This window comes from Chiloscyllium plagiosum, unplaced genomic scaffold, assembly GCF_037043375.1.
Source record: "Chiloscyllium plagiosum isolate Xiang-an unplaced genomic scaffold, Cpla_swu_hap1 HiC_scaffold_21, whole genome shotgun sequence".
Lineage (NCBI taxonomy): Eukaryota > Metazoa > Chordata > Chondrichthyes > Orectolobiformes > Hemiscylliidae > Chiloscyllium > Chiloscyllium plagiosum.
The window spans coordinates 52798239-52818117 of record NW_028270159.1 but is presented as its reverse complement, the minus strand read 5'-3'; the positions used below and the strand labels follow the sequence as shown (position 1 = coordinate 52818117).

Here is a 19879-nt window from a genome sequence, read left to right as displayed (position 1 = left end):
ATGTGTCTGTGTGGGGATTACACATTCTCCACGTGTCTGTGTGGAGATTACACATTCTCCCCGTGTCTGTGTGGGGATTACACATTCTCCACGTGTCTGTGTGGGGATTACACATTCTCCCTGTGTCTGTGTGGAGATTACACATTCTCCCCGTGTCTGTGTGGAGATTACACATTCTCCCTGTGTCTGTGTGGAGATTACACATTCTCCCCGTGTCTGTGTGGGGATTACACATTCTCCACGTGTCTGTGTGGGGATTACACATTCTCCACGTGTCTGTGTGGAGATTACACATTCTCCCTTTGTCTGTGTGGAGATTACACATTCTCCCTTTGTCTGTGTGGAGATTACACATTCTCCCTTTGTCTGTGTGGAGATTACACATTCTCCCCGTGTCTGTGTGGGTTTCCTCCGGGTGTTTCAGTCTTCTCCAACACTTTGAAGATGTTAGGGTGCCTTAGCCATGCCAAATTGTCCCATAATGCCCGGGGATGTGTAGGTTAGGTGGATTAGCCATGCCAAATTGCCCATAATGCCCGGGGATGTGTAGGTTAGGGTGGATTAGCCATGCTAAATTGCCCATAATGCCCAGGCATATGTAGGTTAAGTTGGCTTAGCCATGCTTAATTTCCCATAATGCCCAGGGATGTGTAGGTTAGTTGGATTCGCCATGCTAAATTGCCCATAATGCCCAGTAATGTCTAGGTTAGGGTGGATTCGCCATGCTAAATTGCCCATAATGCCTAGGAATGTGTAGGTTAGGGTGGATTCGCCATGCTAAATTGCCCATAATGCCCAGGCATATGTAGGTTAAGTTGGCTTAGCCATGCTTAATTTCCCATAATGCCCAGGGATGTGTTGGTTAGTTGGATTAGCCATGCTAAATTGCCCATAGGGCCCAGGGATGTGTAGGTTAGGGTGGATTAGCCATGCTAAATTGCCCATAATGCCTAGGGATGTGTAGGTTAGGTGGATTAGCCATGGTAATTTGTCCATAATGACCGGGGATGTGTAGGTTAGGGTGGATTAGCCATGCTAAATTTCCCATAATGCCCATGGATGTGTAGGTTAGGGTGGATTAGCCATGTTAATGTTCCCATAATGCCCAGGGATGTGTAGGTTATGGTGGATTAGCCTTGCTAAATTTCCCATAATACCCAGGGATGTGTAGGTTAGGGTGTATTCGCCATGCTAAATTGCCCATAATGACCAGGGATGTGTAGGTTATGGTGGATTAGCCTTGCTAAATTGCCCATAATGACTGGGGATGTGTAGGTTAGGGTGGATTAGCCATGCTAAAGTTCCCATAATGCCCAGGGATGTGTAGGTTAGGGTGGATTAGCCATGCTAAATTGCCCATAATGCCCAGGGATGTGTAGGTTCGGGTGGATTAGCCATGCTAAAGTTCCCATAATGCCCAGGGATGTGTAGGTTAGGGTGGATTAGCCATGCTAAATTTCCCATAATGCCCAGGGATGTGTAGGTTAGGGTGGATTAGCCATGCTAAAGTTCCCATAATGCCCAGAGATGTGTAGGTTGTGGTGGATTAGCCATGCTAAATTGCCCATAATGCCCAGGGATGTGCAGGTTAGGGTGGATTAGCCATGCTAAATTGCCCATAATGCCCAGGAATGTGTAGGTTAGGGTGGATTAGCCATGGGAAATGTAAGAATTCTATGACATCTGGAGCTTTGTAGATAGTATTAATGTTCAGATTGAGGTAAGAATATGTTGATATTCACTGGATTGATTCACGGGGTGAGCAAATTGACCTATGCTGAGTGAGTACTACAAGTGGACCTGTACTTACAGGCATTGAGAGTGGTGCACTGAAAAAGCAGCATCTGAAGAGCAGGAGAGTCCAAGTTTCAGGCAAAAGCTCTTCACCAAGACTGAGATCACATTCGCCTATGCTCACTGGGGTTTAGTAAAATGAGAGGTGATCTCATTGAGATACACAAGACTCAGGAACAGTTTGACAATGTTTGTCAGGACAGTCCACACTGAGAGGTTGTTTCTCCTGGGCTGGGGAATCTAAACACAGGGCAAAGCCGCAGTCTGAGGGGATAATGGGCCAATCATTTCAGATTGAGGAGGGTTTTGAAAGATTATGAATTATAGGAACTTTCTGTCCCTTGTGGGTTCTGAATTGAGTGTATTCAAGACTGGGACTGATAGATTTTTGATCTCTTAGGGAATCAAGGGAACAGCAAACTGAGTCAGAGAAGAAGGTTAACAAAGTTCATATTGAATAGTGGAGCAGGCTCAATCCAAACTGATCTGCCCTGTTCTCATTTCATGCATTCTTTATTCTAGCACTATAGGATGGGACACTAACAGAGAAATAGGACAAAGAGCCAGTCAAGGCAGAATGGGCTAAATTGCCTCCCGAATGTTGGTACTGTGAAGTCAAAGGAACATTTGCAGCAAACCTGACTTTTTCTATCATTGTGATGTTTGTATTTTCTTTACTAATTCCTTACTGTCCTGTAAATGACTCATTTGTGCAGCAAAGACCATATCATTGTATTTTTCTGCACTTTAGATTGTGGACTGAAATGAAAAAGAAGGACTGTTTAAAAACCCAAGGGTTATGGAAGGAATTGATACACTTTTTAAAATAAGTTGCTGAAACTCATTGTATGTGGTGTTTACACTGCTGCTTTGTTCAAGCGGTTGGGGGAGCTGTTTGTATACAACATGGCACCGTCTGGGTATAGAATGAGATTTGGCCAGCAACATATGGCTGATTGAGCTGTGACAGTCATAGATGCCAAAGAACATCAGCCCAAGAACAATGCTTGGTTCCTGAGTGACTAAACAGCTTGTGAGTGGAAACAATATAACGAGAAGCCTGTGGATTGCTGGAAGGGCAGGTCTCTCCGTAATACAAATGCATGAAGCCTGAAAGAAGGCCAATCATCTTCGTCAATTGTTGTTGTAAGTTGTTGCCTTTAATCAGTACCTAAGAGACTTTGTGCTTTGTGTACCAATCACCCCGTGCCTCCTTTTTCCCACTTCATTTATGGGATATGGGTGTCACTAGCTAGGCCCGGCATTTATTGCCCATCCTTAATTGCCCAGAGGGCAGTTCAGAGTCACATTGCTATTGGCCTGGAGTCACATGTAGGCCAGATCAGGTAAGGATAGCTGATTTCCTTCCCTAAAACCAATTAATTAACCTGGTGGGTTTTTCCTGACAAATAAGCAATGGTTTCATCATAATCATCATCAGATCTTATTTCTAGATTTTTATTGAACTCAAATTCCACCATCTGCCACAGCAGGATTTGAACTCAGGCCCAAAGAACATTATCTGGGTCTCTGAATTAATAAATCTAGCATTATTAACACTAGGCTATCATTACCTATATCCCCATGAACCCTGTGGACTAGTCCTACTGCACTGTGTCTTTTAGTCATTTTAACCTCCATCCATAAAACCAATGTATTTTTTAGTTTGTCTGTGTCTGTCTCTGAGAGTGAGTGAGTGAGAGAAAGCGTGTGTGTGAGAGTGAGTGTGAGAGTAAAGGTTTTAAAAGAGTTTAAGAGATTTAGTTAGTAGAACCATGCGTTGGATAGTTCATAGTTATTTACTTTGATTAAAATGTATGAATTTGTAATAAACAGTCGTCATTGTTAAGTACAGGAAGCTGGTCAATGTTTTCTGTTAATGTGGTTCCAACACACACAGTCCAACTTTGCAAACGTTGATTAAATCATTAACTTTTGTGGTGACCTCAGGATTGGTGGAACTTGAGAATCAGTGCCCTTCCCTAAGTGAATTGTAATAGTGTCAAACCGTTAGCTCGACTGAAATAAAAAATGACACTTCTCTCCCTGTTTTGTGACAGAGAATGTGGTAACAGTAGCTGATACTGTCCGACTGGAGGATAATGGTGTGAAGGAGGCAGTGGAGGATGAGGAGGATGATCCGTGGGCACTTCCCCAGCTCGAGAGCCAGGGACCCCGATGGAGCGGTAAACAAACTCTCTGTCCTAACTGTTTATCAAACAACTCTCACCCTCCAGCTCGTCCCTTCATGTTGGTTTTGTCCTTTTACAGAATTGGATCGAGTTGGAAAGGTGAAACAAGTCTTGAAAAGGATTGTCATGATCATTCTACTCATTACTTTTCTTTACGTCTTTGTTTGTTCTCTTGATGTCCTCAGTTCAGCATTTCAACTAGTTGGAGGTAATTGGATCTGAGAATTGCGTGGAGACTCCTTTTGCCCCCCTGGGGGTGGGGGTGGGGTGGGGGGAGGGCACATATGGGAGGGTGCGTGTGCACGGAGTGGTGTTCATCAGAATCCAAAAACTGGGACCTGGAGCACGGAGCTTGGAGCCTGGGGCCTAGAGCCCAGAGCCTGAGGCCTATGGCACTGAGTAGTGGGGGGCATACTACAGGTTGGTGATTTCAGTCCCTTCTCTTAGTCTATCGGAATCTCGAATGAGCAATTAGAAATATAGATAGTTCGAAAATAGAAGCATGAGTTGGCCATTCGGCCCTTTTATCCTGTATCACCATTCAATATGACCATGGTTGATCATTGAGCACAGAACCCTGTTCCCACTCTCTCCCATTACCCTTTGATACCCTATGAACTATATTCAACTCCTTCTTGTAAATATTCGATGATTTGGCCTCAGTCATTTTCTGTGTTAGAGAATTTCACAGGCTCACTGTTCTCTGGGTAAAGAAATCTGTCTCATCTCAGTATTGAATGGCCTACCCCATATCCTTAGACTGTGGACCCTGTTTCTGGACTCCCCACTCACCAGGAACATATTTCCTCTGTCTGGTCTTGTTTGAATTTTATAGATTTCTATTAAAGTTCCCTCATTCTTCAGCTAATATCATCCTAACTGATCCAGTCTCTCTTCTTAAGTGAGTCCTGTCATCCCAGGACTCAGTCTGGTAAACCTTTGTTGTACTCCGTCTTTAGCCAGAACATCTTTCCTTGGACAAGGATACTTGCTAATGTTGATCTTGCCTAGCGCATGCCCTGTGTGACATAACCTGCATGTCTCTGACTAAGTTTTCTACACCCTATGATTTGTACATCCTTGCTTCCTATGATCACTGCCTGTACTGCTCATAAACTGGACTTTGCACTGGTCTTCGGTACACGTGACAGGAAATCAATCAATCAGTGCGCACACACGATTTCAGGCCTTGGAACAACTGCAGAAAACATTCCTGCTCCTGCACTCAAATCTGCACTAGCATTAACAAAGCAGACCATGACTGAGGTGAGGTAGTTTCAACATTTGAATGACAGGTATGAGACAGTTAAGGGTCTGCACCCCTCCCCCACTGAGAAAAGGTGGCACGTAGTCAGGCAGGGAGATTCTGCCCACTCCCAACCACCTCTGCAATTAAGATGGCTGACCTTCCTATGCCATGGCCAAAAAAGGCATCAATTAGGGCGTCAGTGTTCCTGGGTCTCAGCACCAGGCCTGAGAGGAAGGAGCCGGCCTGCTCCACTGTGGGTTGATGTGGGGGGAGATCCCTGGGCCTGTTCAATTTGTGCACCAGGCAAGGGGAGAGCAGGTTGAGGGTAGGGTGATGGTCACGGCTGAGAATCAGCCCCTGTCCCTGATTCTCCAGCTCCTCTCCCTGCCCCGTGACCCTTATTCCAGCCTCCCTCCTCACCCCCAAATTGGCTATTCCTTTTTTGACACAAAGATGGAAGTTGTAATTTGAGGAGGTTGATTGGTTGGTTGATTGGACAAAATTCCCCGTGTCTGCGTGGGTTTCCTCCGGGTGCTCCGGTTTCCTCCCACAGTCCAAAGATGTGCAGATTAGGTGAATTGGCCAAGCTAAATTACCTATAGTGTTCAGGGATGTGTAGGTTAGATGCATTAGTTGGGGGCAAATGTAGAGTGGTAGGTGGATGGGTCCTGGTGGGTTCAGAGGGTCAATGTGGATTGGTTGGGCCCAACACCCTGTTTCCATATGGTAGGGATTCTATGAAAAAAATGTGTAGTTTGACAGGAAGAATGAGAAAGCAGAGTATTGCAGAATCAGAATGACTGCAGCAATCCCAGGTACAGGGCCTGTTCTAGATGTATGTTCTAGTGCCAGCCCAGAACGTGTCATTCACTGGTTTTACTGGGTGTTGTTAACTGCTGATGTAAATTGTCACTATGTTTCTTCAGGGAAGATGGCTGGTGACATATTTGGTGATAACACAATCCTGGCCAACCCCATCGCTGGCCTGATGCTGGGAGTGTTGGTGACCATTCTGGTACAGAGTTCCAGCACATCCTCATCCATCGTGGTTAGCATGGTCTCCTCGGGCTGTAAGTATGACCGTCTGCCCTCTGATACGTACCCCCTCTCACAGTGAAGACTCTGTCTGGTACTCACCCAGCTCTCCCCTGCATTGTGCCCACTTGGTATAGGGCACACCTTGGCTTTGCATCTTTTTTGGACAAACATGTGATAGAAAGTCTGAGTATTAGATCCTTCCGTGTTCATTGACATGTACGGATTTGAAATAAACTCCATCATGTTCTGACTGGTTTGACTACAGCAAGTTTAGTCTCCTCCCACAGCTTGGGTGGGGGCGTACTGTCTCCCACCATATACTCCACCCATCAGGTTAACCTGCTGAGGACTAACTCAGTTCCGGCCCTCCCAGGGTTTGTGGCTGCTTTCTGTGTTGGTCTTGGTTGGGGGTGTGAATGGAAGTCACTGTCAAGGCTGCCTTGAGCAGGTGGGACTGAACTGACTGGCATTGTATCAACATCTTCTCTGACCCCCCACCCCCACCCCACACCCCAAAACCCTGGGACGCAGTGAGTGCTGCCCGAGATGAGAGGTGGAGAAAGAGGGTGTGACCATGGTGCGTTCTAAACAATGCCTTTCTTCCACAGTGCTCAATGTCAAGGCTTCTATTCCCATTGTCATGGGGGTCAATGTGGGAACATCAGTGACCAGCACCTTGGTATCTTTAGCTCAGTCTGGAGAACGTAATGTGTTCAGGAGGTAGGTCATACAGATCTATATTCACTTTCTAACTGTTGGCGTCTGAGTATTAGATCCCTCCTTATTCACTGACCTGTATGATTTGTGGTTTAATTAATTCCTCTCAAGCACTGGCTCTGACGGCACACTCATGTAGCGTAGGAGCATTCCATTTGTCCGTCCCTGCTCTGGGCATCCAGGAATCGCCTCATATCCAAACTGCTCCCTCTGGATTCAATTCGTTGCTCAGTCTGCCATTGGGCAGACGGTTCAGTGGGCCAGGGCCTGAACTGGTCACCAACCGAAAGGAAATCAGGCACCTGAAGTTGACCTGCAGATCGTGTGGTCCACATGGAGCATGGTCCCTGCAGAGAGGGTGAGGGGTGATTGAAAACACTGGAAATTCTGATCATGTGGAGGCCTCGCTGAGGACTCTGAGGAACGGGCCGTGTCCGGGACAGAAGGTGATGGTATGTCAGGCTGTGGCCCTGAACTGGAGAGAATGGGGTTCAGTGGGAGATTGTAGGTGGTGCCCTTGGATCTGGGGAGATGATGAGAGAGTGTTCAAGGGCAGAATGATGGCCTCCTCATGTTGTTAAAAAACATTCATCCGCATGCCTTGTGTCCCCATGCAGTTTCCGTGAATATATTTAAATTATAGTCTTGCCTGTCAAGAGCAGGTTTGTCACCTGTCCCTCAATGTGCCTCTGCATGTAAGGATCATTCTAAATACTTTCCCTCAGCTTCCTACCCTCTACATTCTTCCCCTCCCCCATTCCTCTCTCTCTTCCCTTGTTCTGTTCCCTGCAGTCACCCACACCCCTTGTAGGACCTGCCCAAGCTTCAGGTCCATTCAATTTAGAATCCCATCAGTTTAGGCAGGAATCCACAGGGAACAGATGAATCCCTGGGGAGGGGATTGGGAAGAATATTTTCTGGGGATACAGATTCACAAGGCCTTGGGTGTCAGGTGACTGCTGAATCGGCAATAACTTCCCATTTGTCTTTGCCAAGTGGGGCACAGCTTCAGTCACTCTGTGACTCAGTGATGACGGTGGTTGTCCTGAGAGATCTTGGGGGATGCTTGATGACAGATTCCCTGAAGATGGAGGGACAGGTCATTTTCTTTGGAGCAGAGAAGACTGAGGGGGCGACCTAATAGAGGTCTATACGATTAAGAGGGTCATAGACAGGATGGGAAGGAAGCAGCGATTCCCTTTCATCAAAGGGTCAATAACAAGAGGACATCATTTTAAGATAAGATTAGATTAGATTCCCTACAGCGTGGAAACAGGCCCTTCAGCCCAACAAGTCCACACTGATCCTCCGAAGAATAACCCACCCAGACCCATTTCCTTCTGACTAATGCATTAACACTACAGGCAATTTAGCACGGCCAATTCACCTGACCTGGACTGTGGGAGGAAACCGGAGCACCCGGAGGAAACCCACGCAGGCAGGGGGAGAATGTGCAAACTCCACACAGACCGTTACTCCACACAGACAATCGAACCCGGCCCCTAGTGCTGTGAGGTAGGAGTGCTAACCACTGAGCCACCGTGCTGCCCCTAAGGTGAAAGGTAGAAGGTTTACACAGGATATAATGGAAAATGTTTTCCCTCAGAGTGTTGTGGGGGTCTGGAATGCACTGCCTGGTAGAATGATTGAGGCGGGAAACCTCATAACCTTTAAATGTCACTTGTATGACAGTGTCAAGGCTCTGGGCCCAGTGCTAGGAAGTGGGGCTAGTTCAGATTTAGAGTAGCTTTGTTGGTTCAGATTCAATGGGCTGAATGGCCTCTTCTATGCCTTGTGATTCTGTGGGCCTTAGTTTGGGTTCCCCAAGCCCAGCACAAACCAGGGATGGATCTGAGTGAGTTGTAGCAGAGTGGTATAGTTTCTGTTTGTTTCACATCAGTACGGTGAGGGGATCTGTTTCCCTTCAGATGAGGGATACTTAAACATAACCTTCACAAGGTGTCACATCAAAGGTTATTGTGCAAACTGGGATTTCACGGTGGAGGGCGGCATGGTGGCTCAGTGGTTAGCACTGTTGCCTCACAGCACCAGGGTCCTAGGTTCGATCCCAGCCTCGGGCGACTGTCTGTGGGGAGTTTGTACATTCTCCCCGTGTCTGTGTGGGTTCACTCCGGGTGCTCCAGTTTCCTCCCCCAATCCAAAGATGTGCAGGCCAGCTGAATTGGCGAAATGGGTCTGGGTGGGTTACTGTTCAGATGGTCAGTGTGGACTTGTTGGGCCAAAGGGCCTGTTTCCACACAGTAGGGAATTGAATCTAATCTAAAATCCAACATGAATAGAAGACTGACTGGCTGGCAGAAAACAGAGTACACTGAGCTGGTTTCCCTTTCCGATTGGCAGGATGTGACAGGATGGACTCCTGCTCTGTACTGGGACCTCACAATTTACATCAATGACTTCAATGAAAGAAGTGAAGGCATGGTAACTAAATTTGCAGGTGACACCAAGTTATGTGAAAGGTATATTGTGAAGAAAGCATAAGGAAGTTGCAAATGGATATAGAAAGGTTAAATGGCAAAACTCTGATAGATGGAGGATAACATGGGAAAATGGGAAATTGTTCATTTTGACAAAATGAATAAAGATATTACCTAAATGAAGAATGACTTCAGAATTCTACAGTGCAGAGAGATGTAGGTAATTCAGCGTATGTGTTGCGAAAGGTTAGCATGCAACTCCAGGAAGTAATTCAATGGGCTAATGGTAGGCTACTCCTTACCACAAGAGGAATTTTACATAAAACCAGGATGCCATGTTTCTGTAACACAGGGCATTGGGGAAACCACAGTGTGTACAGAATATTGTGTGTGGTTTAGGTCTCTGTTTAAGGAGGGAGGTGCATGTATCGGAGCTTTACTAGACTGATATCTGGAATGGGTGAGTTATCTTATGAAAATAGGTTGAACAGACTGGGCTTATTAGAAGAACGAGGGGTGATTTCAATCATAGAATCCCTACAGTACAGAAGCAGGCCATTCGGCCCATTGAGTCCATGCTCACCCTCCAAAGAGAACCCCACACAGATCCACCCCATCCCCGTAACCCTGCATTTCCCATTGCTAATCCACCTAGCCTGCACATCCCTGGCCCCTATGGGACAATTTAGCCTGGACAATCTGCCTAACCTGCATAACTTTAGACTGTGGGAGGAAACTGGAGTACCTGAAAGAAACCCATGGAGAACATACAAACTCCACACAGATTGTGGCCGAGGTAGGATTGAACACAGGTCTCTGGTGCTGCATGTAGGTTTGCTCACTGAACTGGAAGGTTCGTTTTCAGACATTTTGTCACCACACTAGGTAACATCATCCAGATGAAGCACTAGTGGTATGGCCCGCTTTTTATTTATGTGTTTAGGTTTCCTTGGGTTGGTGATGTCATTTCCTGGAGTGATGAACTTTCCTGTTCTTTTTCTCAGGAGGTGGTAGGTGGGGTTCAAGTCAATGTGTTTGTTGATAGAGTTCCGGTTAGAATGCCACCCTTCTAGGAATTCTTGTGTGTGTCTCTATTTGGCTTGTCCTAGGCTGGACGTGTTGTCCCAGTCAAAGTGGTGTCCTTCCTCATCCGTATGTAAAGATACTAGGGAGAGAGGGTCATGTCTTTTTGTGGCTAGTTGATGCTCATGTATCCTGGTGGCTAGTTTTCTGCCTGTTTGTCCAATATAGTGTTTGTTACAGTTCTTGCAAGGTATTTTGTAAATGACATTAGTTTTGCTTGTTGTCTGGAAAGGGTCTTTCAAGTTCATTAGCTGCTGTTTTAGTATGTTGATGGGTTTGTGGGCTACCATGATGCCAAGGGGTCTGAGTAGTCTGGTAGTCATTTCTGGTATGTCTTTGATGTAGGAGAGAGTGGCTAGGGTTTCTGGATGTGTTTTGTCTGCTTGGTTGGGTTTGTTGCTGAGAAATCGGCGGACTGTGTTCATTGAGTACCCGTTCTTTTTGAATACACTGTATTGGTGATTTTCCACTGCTCTTTGTGCTAGTGCTGTTAGGCAGCAGTGTTAACCAGTTAGCCACCATGCCGCCTATAATGAAATGGAAATGTGTGGGCAGCACGGTGGCAGTGGGCGGCACGGTGGCACAGTGGCTAGCACTGCTGCCTCGCAGCGCCAGAGACCCGGGTTCAATTCCCGCCTCAGGCGACTGACTGTGTGGAGTTTGCACGTTCTCCCCGTGTCTGCGTGGATTTCCTCCGGGTGCTCCGGTTTCCTCCCACAGTCCAAAGATGTGCAGGGTCAGGTGAATTGGCCATGCTAAATTGCCCGTAGTGTTAGGTCAGGGGTAAATGTAGGGGTATGGGTGGGTTCGCTTCGGCGGGTCGGTGTGGACTTGTTGGGCCGAAGGGCCTGTTTCCACACTGTAAGTAATCTAATCTAATCTAATCTAAAAAAAAAAATCCTGAATAGTCTTGACAAGGTGGATGTGGAAAGAATGTTTCCTCTTGTGGGTAACACCAAAACTGGGGGACACTTAAAATTAGGGGTCGCCCTTTTGAGACAGAGGTAAGGAGACAGTTTCTGTCTCAGCCACTTGTGTGACTTTGGGACTCTCCACCTCAGATGACAGCAGAGGTGAATATTTTTTTTTAGATTACATTACAGTGTGGAAACAGGCCCTTCGGCCCAACAAGTCCACACCGACCCGCTGAAGCGCAACCCACCCATACCCTGACATTTACCCCTTACCTAACACTACGGGCAATTTAGCATGGCCAATTCACCTGACCTGCACATCTTTGGACTGTGGGAGGAAACCGGAGCACCCAGAGGGAACCCACGCAGACACGGGGAGAATGTGCAAACTCCACATAGTCAGTCGCCTGAGGCAGGAATTGAACCCGGGTCTCTGGTGCTGTGAGGCAGCAGTGCTAACCACTGCGCCACCGTGCCGCCCAGTGACAGGGGTGAATAGAATCTTGTTTGACAAGAGTTACCGGGGTAGATAGGGTGTAGACTTTGAACCTAACAGATCGCCCTTGCTCTTGGTGAACGGTGGAAAAGGCACAGGGGACAGAATGACTTGCTCCTGTTCTAAGTCGGGATATTGTTATGTTTGTATGTGAGCTTTATTTACCACATCAGACGGTGAATGAAGGAGCCGTCAGTGTCTGTGTGAAATCTCTGTCCAGCTCCCTCTTTCCATCACGTGATGTTCCACAGGCACATAACCCCAACCTCATTAACAGACCATCCTCGGGGTGAGTCACTCTGCATCTCCTCATACTGTCACCCCAATTCAAGAAAATATTTGCCAGTATTTATTAGACACCCGGAGTGACTAAGACATCATCAGAGACAGTCAAGAATGTTAGGATGTGGAATAATCCATTGGGTGATTAGATTCCCGACAGTGTGGAACCAAGCTCTTCGGCCCAATGAGTCTACACCAACCCTCCAAAGAGTAACCCACCCAGACCCATTTCCTTCTGACAAATGCATCTAACACTACGGGCAATTTAGCATGGTCAATTCATCTGACCTGCACATCTTTTGGATTGTGGGAGGAAACCGGTGCACTCAGAGGAAACCCACGCAGACACGGGGAGAACATGCAAACTCCACACAGACAGTCGCCTGAGGCTGGAATCAAACCTGGGTCCCTGGCGCTGTGAGGCAGCCGTGCTAACCACTGAGCTTCCATGATGTCCTAAATGGCAGGCCTCGTACCCAAAAAGACTTGAACGAGTCAGTTGGGTTTTTACAATAACTCAACAGTCACTTTCACTGATACCATCCTTAACTTCCTTTCTGTTGGGATTATGCTACAAGCTCCCCAGCAGCGAATGTGAGATAGAGGTACAAATATGTAGAGAGATCATAGAAAAATATTGGAGCAACAGGGTGGTGGTGATAGGGGTTTTTACTTTTCGCAACGTTGACTGCGATTCACTTAGTGTTAGAGATCTGGATGGAGCAGAACTTGTAAGGAGCATCCTGGAGGGTTTTATAGAGCAGTATGTAAATAGTCTAACTTGGGAAAGGCCTATACTGGACCTGGTATTAGGAAATGAGCCAGGCCAGGTGGTTGATGTTCCAGTAGGGGATTACTTTGGGAACAGTGATCACAATTCCATAAGTTTTAGAATACTCATGGACAAAGACAAGAGTGGTCCTAAAGGAAGAGTGTTAAATTGGGGGAAGGTCAATTATACCAAAATTCGGCAGGACTTGGGGAATGTGGAAGGAGCAGCTGTTTGAAGGGAGATCCACATTCAACATGTGGGAGGCTTTTAAAGAGAGGTTGATTAGAGTTCTGGAGAGATATGTTCCTGTGAAAATGAGGGAGAGAAATGGCAAGATTAGGGAACTCTGGATGAGAGATGAAATTGCGAGACTAAGAGGTAAAAGGAAGCATACATAAGGTCTAAGTGACTGGAGACAGACAAAGCTTTGGAGGAATATCAGGGAAGTAGGACCAATCTGAAATGGGAATTAAGAGGCTAAAAGAGGTCATGAGATATCCTTAGTGAGCAGGGTTAAGGAAAATCCCAAAGCCTTTTATTCATGTATAAGGAACAAGAGGATATCAAGGGAAAGGGTTGGCCCACTCAAGGACAAAGGAGGAAAGTTATGTGTGGAGCCAGAGAAAATGGGTGAGACTCTTAATGAGTACTTTCCATTGGTATTCATCGAGGAGAGAGACATGACAGATGTTAAGGTTACGGATAGATCTTTGATTACCCTAGGTGATTCTGGGCGGCACAGTGGGTCAGTGGTTAGCACGGCTGCCTCACAGCGCCAGGGACCCAGGTTTGATTCCAGCCTCAGGCAACTGTCTGCGTGGAGTTTGCACATTCTCCCCGTGTCTGCGTGGGTTTCCTCTGGGTGCTCCAGTTTCCTCCCGCAGTCCAAAGATGTGCAGGTCAGGTGAATTTGCCATGCTAAATTGCCCAGAGTGTTCAGGGATGTGGAGGTTAGGTCCATTAGTCAGGGGTAAATGTACAATAATAGGGTGGGGGGGTGGGTGTGGGAGGGAGGTTCTTTGGAGGGTTAATGTGGACTTGTTGTGCCGAAGGGCCTTTTCCACCCTGTAGGGATTCTATTCTATGACTCTAAGTTGGCATAAGGAGGGAGGAAGTGTTGTGTATTCTAAAAGGCGTTAAGGTGGACAAGTCCCCAGGTCCAGATGAGATCTATCCCACGTTACTGAGGGAAATGAGAGAGGAAATGCTGGGGCTTTAACAGGTATCTTTGCAGCATCCTTGAACATGGGTGAGATCCCAGAAGACTGGAGAATTGCTAATGTTGTCTCCTTGTTTAAGAAGGGTAACAGGGATAATCCAGGCAATTATAGATGGGTGAGCCTGAGGTCAGTGGTAGAGAAGCTGCTGGAGAAGATACTAAGGGATAGGATCTATCCCCATTTGGAAAAAAATGGGCTTATCAGTGATAGGAAGCATGGTTTTTGCAGGGATGGTCATGTCTTACAAACCTTATAGAATTCTTTGAAGAGATGACAAAGTTGACTGATGTGGGAAGGGATGTAGATACGTGGACTTTAATAAGGTGTTTGATAAGGTTCCCCATGGTAGGCTGATGGAGGAAGTGAAGTTGCATGGGGTCCAGGGTGTACTAACTCGATGGACAACAGGAGACAGAGAGTAGTAGAAGGGAATTTCTCAAAATGGAGACCTGTGACAAGTGGTGTTCCACAGGGATCTGTGTTGGGACCACTGTTGTTTATGATATACATAAATGATCTGGAGGAAGGTATAGGTTGGAGGTGACACTAACATTGGTGGAGCAGCAGATAGTGAAAGGGGACTGTCAGAGAATACAGCAGAATATAGACAGATTGGAGAGTTGGGCAGAGAAATGACAGATGGCTTTCAAACCAGACAAATGCGAGGTGATGCATTTTGGAAGATTCAGTTCAAGAGCGAACTATACAGTAAATGGAAAAGTCCTGGGGAAAGTTGATGTATAGAGAGATTTGGGTGTTCAGGTCTATTGTTTCCTGAAGGTGGCAACGCAGGTCAGTAGAGCGGATAGCAAGAAGCTTTTACCCAAACTGGGGGACTCAATTACTAGAGGTCACGAGTTCAAAGCGAGAGGGGAAAAGTTTAAGGGAGATATACATGGAAAATCCTTCACAGAGGGTGGTGGGTGCCTGGAACGCTTTGCCAGCGGAGGTGGTAGGGGCGGGAACGATAGCATCATTTAAGATGTATCTAGACAGATCCATGAATGGGCAGAGAGCAGAGGGATACTGATCCTTTGAAATAGGTGATGGGTTTAGATAGAGGATCTGGATCGGCACAGGCTTGGAGGGCTGAAGGGCCTGCCCCGGTGCTGTAATTTTCTTTGTTTTTTCTAATTCAGAAAACAAATACAAATTCATAGGCTGTTTGGGATTTAAACTCAAAGTCTCTGGTTTGTGCAAATAGAAGCTGCAAGTTTCTGCAGCAGAGTGTTCGGAGCATCCTGCTTGTTCTCATGCTAACTCTTTGGCCATTATTGCCGCGTTCAATCTTAATTCGTTTCTCTCTCTTCTTGTAACAGACAGTCATCGATCTGGAAAGAAGATTAAAATTCCTGCTATGACATGTTCCTGTTCTTTCACCAGAGCCTTTGCGGGTTCAGCAGTACATGGGATATTTAACTGGATGACAGTTGCTGTCTTACTTCCGATTGAGATAGGCACTGGCTTTCTGTACTATGTCAGCAAGGCCTGTATCGAAGGCTTCAACATTCAGTCAGGAGAGACTGCACCAGACATCCTGAAAGTCATCACAGAGCCCTTCACTCAGCTAGTCATCAAGGTATATGTGCTGTCTCCCCGCACACTCAGAAACTGAGGTACCTACATTCGGAGAGATCAAAACTCTGAGGGAGACTCATTCTGAGGCAGGATTTGTTTAATATTTCAGCCATTCCCTCATTCCCTGGGATTATTTCCTTGGTCTGGATCCATCCTTTCCCACTCCAAGTTCCTCTCCTATCTTTTACACGTGGTACTTGAATAGATCCCTACACCACGTGGCCAGCAGCAATTTGTTCATCTTTGTTGGCGGCCACACAAGCTGCAAGGTCCTCAAACCCGGTGGGACATTGCTCAGGTGTGATGACAACCATTTCACTCTCCTGGGTCTCGGTACCTCCTTCACTCACAGTCACACTCTCCTGTCTGTCACAACAGACCAAGTCTGAAGTCCTGAACCTAAGCAATGTGACCACTTCCTGGATCAATGTTCCTGCTAATGTTGCCTGTTGCAGTGTTGCTCGAACTCCAGTTAACCAACTCAGAGCCAAGGTTACTCACATCACAAACACTGACCATCAGTGTGGCTATTTCAGGTAACACTGATCTCCACAAGCCCTGCGCTGCCACATACCTGTGGTACTGCCATCCTGATTGTATTTTAGCAACAAATTAAGCTCCAAGTTTAGATATATCACTCGTCCTCTTATATGTAGTTAGGCTAAGTTGTTTAACTAGTTAAGCCAAACATTTAATGCAGTGCTTATTTCTCTAGTAGTGTTAGAGGGATTAACTCTTAAAACACTCCAGCCAATCATTGACCTGTTGACATAGGGCAGCACGGTGGCTCAGTGGTTAGCACTGTTGCCTCACAGCACCAGGGTCCCAGGTTCAATTCCTGCCTCGGGCAACTGTCTGTGTGGAGTTTGCACATTCTCCCCGTGTCTGCGTGGGTTTCCTCCGGGTGCTCCGGTTTCCTCCCACAATCCAAAAGATGTGCGGGTCAGGTGAATTGGCCATACTAAATTGCCCGTAGTGTTAGGTGCATCAGTCAAAAGGAAATGGGTTTGGGTGGGTTACTCTTTGGCGGGTTGGTGTGGACTGGTTGGGCTGAAGGGCCTGTTTTCGCACTGTAGGGAATCTAATCTGGTTAATATCTTTGTACAACCATTAGCTGTTAGAGGCTGGATAAGGGCCATAAGGAGTAGTTTCGTGGGTCGACTCCTGGGCCTGGCCAAACTGGCCATCAACAGGTCCAGGCAGCGGCCGTGGAGGGGGTCATTAGGGCCGACTGCCTGCCCCTCTTCCGCGGTTACGTTAGAGCCCGGGTGTCCTTGGAGAAGGAGCACGCGGTGTCGACCAACATCCTGGAGTTGTTCAGGGAGAGGTGGGCGCCGCAGGGAGTGGAGTGCATCATTTCTCCCTCCAACTCTATTTTGATTTAGTCCCTACCCTCCCCTTCACTGTTTGATCACACAGCATTTCCCTCTGAGAAGGGCACTGCTTGTCACTGGCCACCCTGGTGTTTCCTTTCTTCCTGGTGGTGGAATATAAATAAAGATTTGCACACTTGTTGTTTTTCACTGTGTCCGACACCTGCACACACACAACATGGGGGCTGGGGAAAAATAAGCACTACCGCTGTCATGGGGTTAGTGTCGGGGGGAAAATTGGAAAAAAAGAAAAAGTAAGTAGTTTCTTAGGATCGGCTTGTGATGCAGTGGTTGTGTCCCTATCTCTGGACCAGAGGGACGCGGTTTCAAGATCCACCAGAGGGAGACATAGTAATGCCTCTGAATTGGCAAAATAGGTTAAATGAAGATAAAGCTGCTTCCTGGACTCTCTTGTGGTAGTGTCTCTATCTCTGGATTGGGAGGCCCAGCTTCAAGTCTCACTTGCTCCAGAGCTATGTAATAATATCTCTGAAACAGTTGAATAGAAAAGTATATTAAATAAATAATTTCTTTTTGACAAAGTTCCCCTTTCTGTTCTCACTGGCACCAAATTCCCAAATCAGCCCTCGCTCCTTGTCACACACATTCCTCGCCACCTCTGCTTTCGGTTCCCCCACCGTGTGGCCACAAACTCAGATTTTATAGAGTGCTTACGATTCACACCCAAGTTTCAACTCCTAATCCAGCTTCTAATTACACTATTTAATACCTATAACCTGAACACTTTTAATGCATTGACAGAATTGTGAATGCAAAGCAATCTCCGTCCAATTTTTAACTAGCTTGCTGCTTTAAAATTCTGAGCCAGAGTCTAACTGCTAATCGAAACTATAGCTTGAGAAGAAAAAAAATTACCAAAATTTACTGCTTGCACCATATTCCTAAGGAAACATTCATTCCTCATTACACTCAGTCCTCATTGTCTCTACCTTGTGTTCCCTCTTTCCTACCATCAAGACAATGTTGTCTCCAGCTGTCAAGCTCTCCCAAGTGATCCAACCTTCCCAACCAGGCTACTAGTTCCATCACGGTTCCAGGTTCACTTGGCCAGCTGTTATGATTCCTCTTTTTTTCTCATCTGTCAACTGGGCATTTGGAGAAACGATGAGCTGTCAATGCTAATACAATGTTTTTTACTCTGCAGTTGGATCAGTCAGTGATTTCAGCTGTTGCAACTGGAGAAATAGGCGCCAGGAATAAGAGCCTCATCCAGAAGTGGTGCAAATTTAATTACCTAACCGTGAGTCAGAATTTTCGACAACCCTACATTTGTTTACATATTAGTATTCACATGAATGCCAGCACATAAGCCTGCACATTCAACACTGCTTCACTCCCACTGCTGCTGCTGTAATAATGCAATACTCTCAGTACTGCGGCATTCCCTCAGTACTGACTGTCTGACAGTGCAGCACTCCCTTAGCACTCACCTTCCAATACTTCAGCACTCCCTCAGCACTGACGCTCCGACAGGGCATTGCTCCCTCAACTCTGACTCTCTGACAGCACATTGCTTCCTCAGCACTGACCCTCTGACAGCACATTGCTTCCTCAGCACTGACCATCTGACAGCACATTTCTCCCTCAGCACTGATCCTCTGACAGTGCTGCGCTCCTTCAGCACCTACCCTCCAACAGCGCGACTCTCTCTCACCACTGACCGTCTGACAGTGCAGCACTCCCTCTGTACTGGCCCTTCAACACTGCACCTCTACTCCTGTCAAATCAGTACTGAAGTTCCATCAACACAGTGCTCCTTCAATACCAGCCCCCAACATTGCACTGATCCTTAGTACTGACCTTCCAACACTGCAGCACTCCCTCTGTAATGCCTCTCTCAATTGGGAAACAGTTTAGAGAACATTTTGGATCAGTGAGATTGCACTTGATGCAATAAGTTCTAAGTGTTCCAGTCCTTCTGACAGTGCAGCACTCTGTAATGTCCAACCAGCAAAGAGTTTATACCAGCATACATGTAGGAACCCAAGAAGTTTTGATTCAGTGGTCAGAACCCTAACTATTACACAATACTGGCAAATACCAGTGAAGTGTCACAGTGGTGCGAGGCTCACGTTTTTCTGTCTGTCAATAGGTTTTGAAAAATGAATCAGTGACAAATCAGACTGAGTGTGAGGTTTTACACTGCTTTCAAACAGGGAATGGAACAATCGCACTGAAAAACAGCACAGAGACCCAGAACCTGCAGCTGTGTAAGTGACAGACAAACCCCACTGGAGCACTTGCAGGAAATGTGGCAGATTTTCAGATTAAATGTTGATTTTCATTATGTAAATTCAATCATTCTTCTTAACCCAATGTTTTCCAAGAGCATAATAATGGAATCAAACAGGGAAAGAATCTCAAAAGCATTACAGAGCAGGACCCTATAAGATTAACAATATGGAAAACACCAGTTTAGCTGTGACTACGTAGCCATTTCTAGTCTATGTAGACTAACTGCTGATCATGGAACCCCATCTAAAAGTAGAATGCTTGGGTTTTTTAAATCCTGGCTGTGAGGACTGTTCTGCCTCTAACAAAGAAACAAAGGAACATGTTGTTTAAACTGATCAGTGGTCACAGTAGTTTATGACATGTACCAATTATCACACAGGCACTAGAACTCTGAGTGATCACCAAATAGATACGATAGCGAGAGACATTTGTAACTCCTTTATCACCAAATGCCTAACTCTGTTTTGCAAACTCTTT

The 19879-nt window shown here is 46.4% G+C and overlaps 1 protein-coding gene and 1 pseudogene across 3 annotated transcripts in view; one reads left to right on the top strand and one right to left on the bottom strand.

Annotated features, from left to right (window-relative positions):
• The window catches only part of LOC148146152 (uncharacterized), a 49300-nt pseudogene extending 46598 nt beyond the window's left edge, over nucleotides 1-2702 (bottom strand).
• The window catches only part of LOC122564704 (sodium-dependent phosphate transport protein 2C-like), a 189747-nt gene that overhangs the window by 138176 nt on the left and 31692 nt on the right, over nucleotides 1-19879 (top strand). For 2 of the 3 annotated variants that reach the window (XM_087998571.1, XM_087998572.1), the window contains exons 3-9: nucleotides 3855-3980; nucleotides 4066-4194; nucleotides 6162-6305; nucleotides 6882-6993; nucleotides 15579-15774; nucleotides 18312-18407; nucleotides 19260-19377. In XM_087998571.1, coding sequence (XP_087854697.1) covers nucleotides 3855-3980; nucleotides 4066-4194; nucleotides 6162-6305; nucleotides 6882-6993; nucleotides 15579-15774; nucleotides 18312-18407; nucleotides 19260-19377 — 921 coding nt within the window. The remainder of the gene's footprint in view (nucleotides 1-3854; nucleotides 3981-4065; nucleotides 4195-6161; nucleotides 6306-6881; nucleotides 6994-15578; nucleotides 15775-18311; nucleotides 18408-19259; nucleotides 19378-19879) is intronic. The other variant, XM_087998573.1, reaches the window with a different exon arrangement.